The sequence below is a fragment of the Melanostigma gelatinosum genome (assembly GCF_949748355.1).
Source record: "Melanostigma gelatinosum genome assembly, chromosome: 2".
In the NCBI taxonomy this organism is placed as follows: domain Eukaryota; kingdom Metazoa; phylum Chordata; class Actinopteri; order Perciformes; family Zoarcidae; genus Melanostigma; species Melanostigma gelatinosum.
In genome coordinates this window covers 33,588,231-33,598,230 of record NC_136635.1, presented here as the reverse complement: position 1 = coordinate 33,598,230, position 10,000 = coordinate 33,588,231, and the positions used below count along the sequence as shown (strand labels likewise).

The 10,000-nt window shown below is 45.4% G+C and overlaps 2 protein-coding genes across 3 annotated transcripts in view; both read left to right on the top strand.

Moving 5' to 3' along the window:
• LOC306794136 (cyclic nucleotide-gated channel beta-1-like) overlaps positions 1-3,338 on the top strand; it is a gene marked incomplete at both ends in the record, with an annotated part of 63,486 nt that extends 60,148 nt beyond the window's left edge. Inside the window, 2 exon segments of the mRNA XM_079292068.1 lie at positions 2,128-2,317; positions 3,123-3,338. Coding sequence (XP_079148194.1) covers positions 2,128-2,317; positions 3,123-3,338 — 406 coding nt within the window.
• Positions 3,339-8,294: 4,956 nt separating this feature from the next.
• Positions 8,295-10,000, top strand: part of kifc3 (kinesin family member C3) — a gene marked incomplete at its 5' end in the record, with an annotated part of 34,298 nt that continues 32,592 nt past the window's right edge. The window contains one exon of one of the 2 annotated variants that reach the window (XM_079290062.1): positions 8,295-8,417. The remainder of the gene's footprint in view (positions 8,418-10,000) is intronic. The other variant, XM_079290063.1, reaches the window with a different exon arrangement.

The following is a 10,000-nucleotide window of genomic DNA, read 5'->3' as shown; positions in this document are numbered from 1 at the left end:
TGAAAATTATTTTGCTAAAATGAATTTCGTTCAGTAATTTATTTTTTAATCCAGCCGTTATTTTACTTGAAATGAGAAGAACATGTATTCATGTATTTCTATGTATTTATAATCCATCCAGTTCAATTTGAAAAATTTGAATGATGTTACTACTACTAGACCTCTTCAATATAGATATAACCAAATGATATATATATATATAATATATATATATATATATATAGAACTATATATATATATATATATATATATATATATATATAGAACTATATATATATATATATATAGAACTATATATATATATATATATATATCTATATATATATATATATATATATATATCATTTGGGTCGTGGGTCCCGGCTTGTCATTAAGGGGTGATGGTGGGTGCCGCAGCCAGACCAGTTGAGAACCACTGCTCTAAATGAACCGACTGTTACTCGACATCCTGACTGAAGCAGAGGGAACAAAGGTCCACAGCACTGTGCTCATTCAGGGTTAGGGTTAGAATCTCAGAACTCCAGTAAATAGAAAGACATTCAATCAGACAACAACTTGGACATTCAAGTCACACAGCGATTAAAGCAGCAGGACACATGGAGGTGAAATGTATTTAAGACGTCCTTCACTTCACCCAACATCCCTCAGCAGGTAATGAGTAGAGACACCAGAGCAGCAGCGTGACAGCAAGAGGTATTAACTTCCTATCAAGACCAGACACTTCATCTAATTGGCTGCATTGTGCACGTGAGGCTCTGAAGTGGGCGTGTCTATTTAACCTGCCCATTACAGAGACATGACACAGGTCTTTAATGAGTCACTGTGCGCCAGTTGGTGTTTCTTCTGACGAGTACGGTTCTGACCCTTCAGTGGATGAACTGTCCAGTTCTGGTCTGACTGGTTCGGTTCTGACCCTTCAGTGGATGAACGGTCCAGTTCTGGTCTGACTGGTTCGGTTCTGACCCTTCAGTGGATGAACGGTCCAGTTCTGGTCTGACTGGTTCGGTTCTGACCCTTCAGTGGATGAACGGTCCAGTTCTGGTCTGACTGGTTCGGTTCTGACCCTTCAGTGGATGAACGGTCCAGTTCTGGTCTGACTGGTTCGGTACTGACCCTTCAGCAGATACACGGTTCAGGTTCTGGTCTGACTGGTTCGGTTCTGACCCTTCAGTGGATGAACGGTCCAGTTCTGGTCTGACTGGTTCGGTTCTGACCCTTCAGTGGATGAACTGTCCAGTTCTGGTCTGACTGGTTCGGTTCTGACCCTTCAGTGGATGAACGGTCCAGTTCTGGTCTGACTGGTTCGGTACTGACCCTTCAGCAGATACACGGTTCAGGTTCTGGTCTGACTGGTTCGGTACTGACCCTTCAGTAGATACACGGTTCAGGTTCTGGTCTGACTGGTTCGGTACTGACCCTTCAGTTGATACACGGTTCAGGTTCTGGTCTGACTGGTTCGGTACTGACCCTTCAGCAGATACACGGTTCAGGTTCTGGTCTGACTGGTTCGGTACTGACCCTTCAGCAGATACACGGTTCAGGTTCTGGTCTGACTGGTTCGGTACTGACCCTTCAGCAGATACACGGTTCAGGTTCTGGTCTGACTGGTTCGGTACTGACCCTTCAGCAGATACACGGTTCAGGTTCTGGTCTGACTGGTTCGGTACTGACCCTTCAGTAGATACACGGTTCAGGTTCTGGTCTGACTGGTTCGGTACTGACCCTTCAGTAGATACACGGTTCAGGTTCTGGTCTGACTGGTTCGGTACTGACCCTTCAGTAGATACACGGTTCAGGTTCTGGTCTGACTGGTTCGGTACTGACCCTTCAGTAGATACACGGTTCAGGTTCTGGTCCGTCCTGGACAGGATTAGAATGTGTGATCCGCTCTACTTTGTGGTGCCGACAGGCAGAGGACCGATCGGGAGACCGATCCTGCTGCTGGTCTTCCTGCTGTCAGATGGTGCGACAGCAGACTGGATGGATGTGCTGGAGCTGCTGTGTGTGTGGGTACGAGACCTCCGTGGTTTCAATGAGGGACAGTACTCTGGTTTCTGTTTGTGTCGAGTTAGAACCAGCACCGCTGTACAGACCGTCCTTGTTGTGTCTGTGTTTGTGTTTGTGCAGGACGATGTTGACGAAGGACAAGAAGCCAGAAGAGAAGGCGGGAGCTAAAGAGGCGACGCAGGTTATTCCACCGAGACCGGACACACCTGAAATGTTCAAGGTGGCCCTGAAGCTGTCACAGCAGATGGGAATACAGGGAACCTTCACCAAACTGAGGAAGACCTACCAGCCCTCTGAGAGCCCAGCAGAGGTGAGACACCGCATAGAGACACACTGACTGGATCAGGACAGACAGGAGACACACTGACTCAGGATCAGGACAGACAGAGGAGACACACTGACTCAGGATCAGGACAGACAGGAGACACACTGACTCAGGACCAGGACAGACAGGAGACACACTGACTCAGGATCAGGACAGACAGGAGACACACTGACTCAGGATCAGGACAGACAGGAGACACACTGACTCAGGATCAGGACAGACAGGAGACACACTGACTCAGGATCAGGACAGACAGAGGAGACACACTGACTCAGGATCAGGACAGACAGGAGACACACTGACTCAGGATCAGGACAGACAGGAGACACACTGACTCAGGATCAGGACAGACAGGAGACACACTGACTCAGGATCAGGACAGACAGAGGAGACACACTGACTCAGGATCAGGACAGACAGGAGACACACTGACTCAGGATCAGGACAGACAGAGGAGACACACTGACTCAGGATCAGGACAGACAGAGGAGACACACTGACTCAGGATCAGGACAGACAGAGGAGACACACTGACTCAGGATCAGGACAGACAGAGGAGACACACTGACTCAGGATCAGGACAGACAGAGGAGACACACTGACTCAGGATCAGGACAGACAGAGGAGACACACTGACTCAGGATCAGGACAGACAGAGGAGACACACTGACTCAGGATCAGGACAGAAAATGTCACTTGGAACCAAACAGCTGCTTGTGGAAAACATATCCTGAAGACCACCGACTCCCTTTTGTGCCTGATCAGCAAATAGAAGGAAGGACAGATTCAGCTCTCTCCATCTTTCCGTCCCTCGCAGGCTCCTCCCTCCGTCTCTCCGATGCACCGGCGCTCTTCGGTTCCTCTGTCGGCGGCTCCGGACCAGCGCGACGCCGTGTCGGAGACCGCCGACAGCTCGCTGATCATCAGGATGACGCCGGGACAGCGAGGAGACGAGCTGCTCACCGTGGAGGTGACGCCCGGAGAGGGAGAGCAGAGGAAGGACTGAGTCGTCCTCACCCACAATGCATTTCAGCAATCTCAGAGAACAAGCAAACAATCGGTAATACACAAGTTCTGAGAGCATTCATCCGTAGTGTAAAGTCACCAAGACGCACGGCGGGCCGCGCTTGTGGAGCTGTTTCCCTGCGAATGTGTTCATTGAGTTGTAGATCCATACTATGGTGTCAGGTTAGCGTAGTTCATTAAATCCTCTTCCTGCTGAGTCGGCTGCCAGCTGTGGATGTCCAGCTTTTCCTGAAATGTCCTTTTTTCTTGAGAAAGGCTCGGTAAAAAAATAAATAGACTACACCAAGCAAAACCCTAAAAATATCATAACTTCTTCCATATCTTTCAATTTGGACTCTCACTCCTCCAACTAAGCTCTGATGGCTACTTTAAGTTTCAGTTCACGATAGTCACGTGCTCGCCCACTGACCAATCACAGCACACGCTGCACCCCACTGCAGAGCTGCACCTGAACACTGAGCTGCGCGTTAATGCTGACGTGCCTGTAGGCCAGAATACGCCCACCATGTCAAACTAAAGATCTGATTGGTTGAACACTATGACAATCACCAACATCGTCCCCGTTCACTTAAAGTGCTGATGAAGAGATGCAGGTTTCAGGTGGAGAGACAACAAACCCCAGTGCATTCTGGTCTTTGTCCTCATGAACAATCTGTTCTCTCTCAGAAGAAAAACACCAGTCTGACATTCTGAAGTTTCTTCTTCTCTTCCTCCTTCGTCTATTCCTCCTTTTGCTCCTCCTTCTTCTTCTCTTCCTCCTTCTGCTCCTCCTTCTTCTTCTTCTTCTCTTCCTCCTCCTTCTTCTTCTCTCCCTCCCTCTGCTTCTTCTCGTCCTCCTTCTGCTCCTCCTTCTTCTTCTCTTCCTCCTTCTGCTCCTCCTTCTTCTTCTTCTTCTCTTCCTCCTCCCTCTGCTTCTTCTTCTCTTCTTCCTTCTGCTCCTGCTTCTTCTTCTTCTTCTTCTCTCCCTCCCTCTGCTTCTTCTTCTCTTCTTCCTTCTGCTCCTCCTTCTTCTTCTTCTTATTCTTCCCCTCCCTCTGCTTCTTCTTTTCTTCTTCTCTTCCTCCTTCTTCTCATCCTCCTTCTTCTTATTCTCTTCCTCCTTCTGCTCCTCCTCCTTCTTCTTCTCCTTTTTTCTTCTTACTCCTTATTCTGCTTCTTCTCCTCCTTCTGCTTCTCTTCCTCCTTCTGCTTCTTATCATCCTTCTGCTTCTCTTCCTCCTTCTTCTTCTCCTTTTTTTGTTCTTACTCCTTATTCTGCTTCTTCTCTTCCTCCTTCTTCTTCTTACTCCATATTCTGCTTATTCTCCTCCTGCTTCTTCTCCTCCTTCTGCTGCTTCTTCTTCTCCTCCTTTTTTTGTTCTTACTCCTTATTCTGCGTCTTCTTTTCCTTCTCCTTATTTTCTTCCTCCTTCTTCTCTTCCTCCTTCTGCTTCTTCTCCTTCTCCTTTTTTCTTCTTACTCCTCCTTCTTCTTCTCCTCTTCCGCCTTCTTCTTCTTACTCCTTATTCTGCTTCTTCTCTTCCTTCTCCTTCTTCTCCTCTTCCTCCTTCTTCTCCTCTTCCTCCTTCTGCTTCTTCTCCTTCTCCTTTTTTTCTTCTTACTCCTCCTCCTTCTTCTCCTCTTCCGCCTTCTTCTTCTTACTCTTTATTCTGCTTCTTCTCCTCCTCCTTCTTCTTCTCCTCCTTTTTTGTTCTTACTCTTTATTCTGCTTCTTCTCTTCCTTCTCCTTATTTTCTTCCTCCTTCTTCTCCTCTTCCTCCCCCTTCTTCCTCACGTTTGTGGTTTGTGAGATGAGGAGCATGCTGTGTGAATGAACTTCCTTATTTCAATAGTTTGTTGTCAGTCAGAGTCGACGTGTCTTCACGAACATGTTCTGTAGTTTAGTATGTTTTACAACTAAATGCTGTTCAGAGAGACAAAGATCCTCTGATCTACACAGGACCAGCTTCCTGTTTCAGGTCAAGAGTTTCACAATAAAAGCATCCTTGAGCAAGCTGGGTTTACCTGTATCCCAGTAGAGACAGAAGGTAGTCTATAGTTAACATCAGCTGATCTAACCTCAGTTTAAACTCTTCTATGAATGCATTCTGTCTGTTGTGTACAAACTGTTTCACATGTACATCAAACATCACGATGCTCTTTCTGTCGCTTCACACTTAATATAACAGCTGGTTGTGAGGTTCAAAGGTTGTGCATCTTTTCATATAAAGTTCAGGAATAAAACGTTAATAATCTTTGTGGTGGAAATGAACTTATTTCCTTGTGAGAAATCAAAAGTATCTTAAACTCTGTCTTTAAGAATGTATTACAGGATAAGATATAGAAACATCATCAGAGTGTCCAAGTCATCAAACACGATTCAATGATACGAACAGAGTCACCGGTGAGACGAGGAAGTCTGACCTCCTCCTCCTCCTCCTCCTCCTCTAGAGAGGAGCAGAGACACGAGAGACGAGGAAGTCTGACCTCCTCCTCCTCCTCCTCTAGAGAGGAGCAGAGACACGAGAGACGAGGAAGTCTGACCTCCTCCTCCTCCTCCTCTAGAGAGGAGCAGAGACATGAGAGACGGGGAAGTCTGACCTCCTCCTCCTCTAGAGAGGAGCAGAGACATGAGAGACGAGGAAGTCTGACCTCCTCCTCCTCCTCCTCTAGAGAGGAGCAGAGACACGAGAGACGAGGAAGTCTGACCTCCTCCTCCTCCTCCTCTAGAGAGGAGCAGAGACATGAGAGACGGGGAAGTCTGACCTCCTCCTCCTCCTCCTCTAGAGAGGAGCAGAGACATGAGAGACGGGGAAGTCTGACCTCCTCCTCCTCCTCCTCTAGAGAGGAGCAGAGACATGAGAGACGGGGAAGTCTGACCTCCTCCTCCTCTAGAGAGGAGCAGAGACACGAGAGACGGGGAAGTCTGACCTCCTCCTCCTCCTCCTCCTCCTCTAGAGAGGAGCAGAGACACGAGAGACGAGGAAGTCTGACCTCCTCCTCCTCCTCTAGAGAGGAGCAGAGACACGAGAGACGAGGAAGTCTGACCTCCTCCTCCTCCTCCTCTAGAGAGGAGCAGAGACACGAGAGATGAGGAAGTCTGACCTCCTCCTCCTCCTCCTCTAGAGAGGAGCAGAGACACGAGAGACGGGGAAGTCTGACCTCCTCCTCCTCTAGAGAGGAGCAGAGACACGAGAGACGGGGAAGTCTGACCTCCTCCTCCTCCTCCTCTAGAGAGGAGCAGAGACACGAGAGACGAGGAAGTCTGACCTCCTCCTCCTCCTCCTCCTCTAGAGAGGAGCAGAGACACGAGAGACGGGGACAGCGTAGGCGATGGTTCGTTCGCCGGCTCGGCTCTGAGAACTCGTTCTTAAGTAAAGCAAACATGGCCGACACAGAAAAATAGGTTCAAGCTAAAGAGACAAAGTTCATTCCATTCATTTCTCTCTTTCTGTCATTTCAGCAATCTCAGAGAACAAGCAAACAATCGGTAATACACAAGTTCTGAGAGCATTCATCCGTAGTGTAAAGTCACCAAGACGCACGGCGGGCCGCGCTTGTGGAGCTGTTTCCCTGCGAATGTGTTCATTGAGTTGTAGATCCATACTATGGTGTCAGGTTAGCGTAGTTCATTAAATCCTCTTCCTGCTGAGTCGGCTGCCAGCTGTGGATGTCCAGCTTTTCCTGAAATGTCCTTTTTTCTTGAGAAAGGCTCGGTAAAAAAATCAATAGACTACACCAAGCAAAACCCTAAAAATATCATAACTTCTTCCATATCTTTCAATTTGGACTCTCACTCCTCCAACTAAGCTCTGATGGCTACTTTAAGTTTCAGTTCACGATAGTCACGTGCTCGCCCACTGACCAATCACAGCACACGCTGCATCCCACTGCAGAGCTGCACCTGAACACTGAGCTGCGCGTTAATGCTGACGTGCCTGTAGGCCAGAATACGCCCACCATGTCAAACTAAAGATCTGATTGGTTGAACACTATGACAATCACCAACATCGTCCCCGTTCACTTAAAGTGCTGATGATGAATGAAGAGGTCTCCGGTCGATCCCCAACTGTGTAGCGAGTTCCTCGTCCACAGTGGACGCGTCTGATCCAGAATCCAGGAAGGTGGAAATAATATGGGAGTATCTATAAAGAGTTATTATATGAAGAGATCAATAATAAACCATCCCATGAAGATATAAAGAGTTATTATATGAAGAGATCAATAATAAACCATCACATGAAGATATAAAGAGTTATTATATGAAGAGATCTATAATAAACCATCACATGAAGATATAAAGAGTTATTATATGAAGAGATCTATAATAAACCATCACATGAAGATATAAAGAGTTATTATATGAAGAGATCAATAATAAACCATCACATGAAGATATAAAGAGTTATTATATGAAGAGATCAATAATAAACCATCCCATGAAGATATAAAGAGTTATTATATGAAGAGATCTATAATAAACCATCACATGAAGATATAAAGAGTTATTATATGAAGAGATCTATAATAAACCATCACATGAAGATATAAAGAGTTATTATATGAAGAGATCTATAATAAACCATCACATGAAGATATAAAGAGTTATTATATGAAGAGATCAATAATAAACCATCACATGAAGATATAAAGAGTTATTATATGAAGAGATCAATAATAAACCATCACATGAAGATATAAAGAGTTATTATATGAAGAGATCTATAATAAACCATCACATGAAGATATTCATGACGTCAACATGTTTCCTTCCTCTGAATGGTGGAACTGACACGCCCTCTTCTCTATAACTTCAGTGTTTTTCCTCGCGCCCATGCGCGCTCACACCACAGAATCCCCACGTGTCCGACAGTCCATGAAGGCAGCACAGACAGCAGCAGTCTTGACTTTCAGCAGCGACTAATGAGAGACATCATCTGTGATCTCGTGGGAAAGTCTGAAGGGTTAGTCCGAGAGCAGCTGGAGGACGTTTACTGAGAGGAGGAGGAGGAGGAGGAAGAAGAAGAAGAAGAGGAAGAGGAGGAGGAGGAAGGAGAGGAGTCGCTGCTTGGCACCAGAGGTAAGGAAACGTTTTCTGTCTGGAGACTTTGTGTCCCCGGTAGCTGACGTGTCCGTCCCCGTGTGTCGGTGAGCGGTTGTCCTCTGGATGAACCGACGGTCCAAAGTGTCTCTCGCTGCACATTTGTCTCTTTTCACGCGTCCGTCCAGAACTTTCATCGCGTCAAAGCGCTTTTCTTTGCCCAACAAAAGAGCCGCGGGCTCACCTGCTCCACGCGCACGTTCTGTGCTTTCTGTCAGTGAGGGCGGAACGTGTTTACTGATGACTGTAGATTTTAACATTGTAATATTAATACTGTAATCAGTGAATCATCGACCAATCACTGCGTCTCTATGAACTCATCAAACACTCAACATATTGAATGCATTCAAATGTAAGGAACTGAAACGATATATTAAATAATATTGTCAGTAATATTACAGTAATATTGCCGTTACATTTTCTGTCCAGCAACTAATACATCAACTAATTGTTGCAGCTGAAATAGTTTTGATCAATTTGCCTCACAGTTCCTCCGTTCATTCATTATTTCAGTCATTTACTATTTATTGCCTTAGAATTCATCAATCTTCCCAGAAATACCCAGAATGCAGCAGATCAACAGTCACTGGGTGAACTGGTTTCAGGTCTACCGTTGTTCAGAGAGTCTCAATCTGTTTTGTTTTCCCAGTTCACAATGAACCTGCAGGACTTGAAGCATAAGACTGTTAGTATGCGTCCGGTGGTCCAGATGTGGTGAACGTCCAATAAGACAGTGGTTCTCAACTGGTCTGGCTGCGGGACCCACCATCACCCCTTAATGACAAGCTGGGACCCACTACCCAAATTTTTATATATATATAATTTGGGTATATCTATATTCAAAAAGTCTAGTAGTAGTAACGTATCTGTGCAGTAAACAACTGCCAAATCAAATAAAGAAAGTACATCAATTATATTTTAACAAATATTATTTAAATTTTTCAAATGTAACTGGATGGATTATAAATAACACACAGAAATACATGAATAAATGTTCTTCTCATTTCAAGTAAAATAACGGCTGGATTAAAAAATAAATTTCGTAAACGAAAATCATTTTAGAAAAATTATTTTCACTGAATTGTCCTGCAGCTTTAAACTCAGTTCATTCAGGATGAAGTGAAAAGGCCACAATATTATATTTTTCTCATCTTCCAAAAAGAGAAAGTAGTGTTGGAAGAATTCACCTCTATGAGTCTGTCCAGTCAGAGTCTAATGGCTCTGGTCTCTCTGGACATTTCTCTCTTTTGGAGATCGTTCTATGATTTGACTTTCACACTTCAACAGTCCTGCTCTGCTCTCTGTGTCCTCGTCTCTCCCCGTGTGTCCACGGTGTTTGTACATCTCACTCAGGAAACTCGTCACAATACTCATATTTGATTGGCTGAGCTGCATCACGTGATGTGATTCACAACGCATTGGTCGGTGTTTTTCCTGCACCGCTGAACAAGTGCCGTAAATGCTGGAATAATTCTGCTGCATAAAAAATGCCCTTCAAAATAAAATACTTTTTTTTTTCTTTTTTTTTTTTTGGTCAGTCAAAGGCCCGCGACCCACTGAAA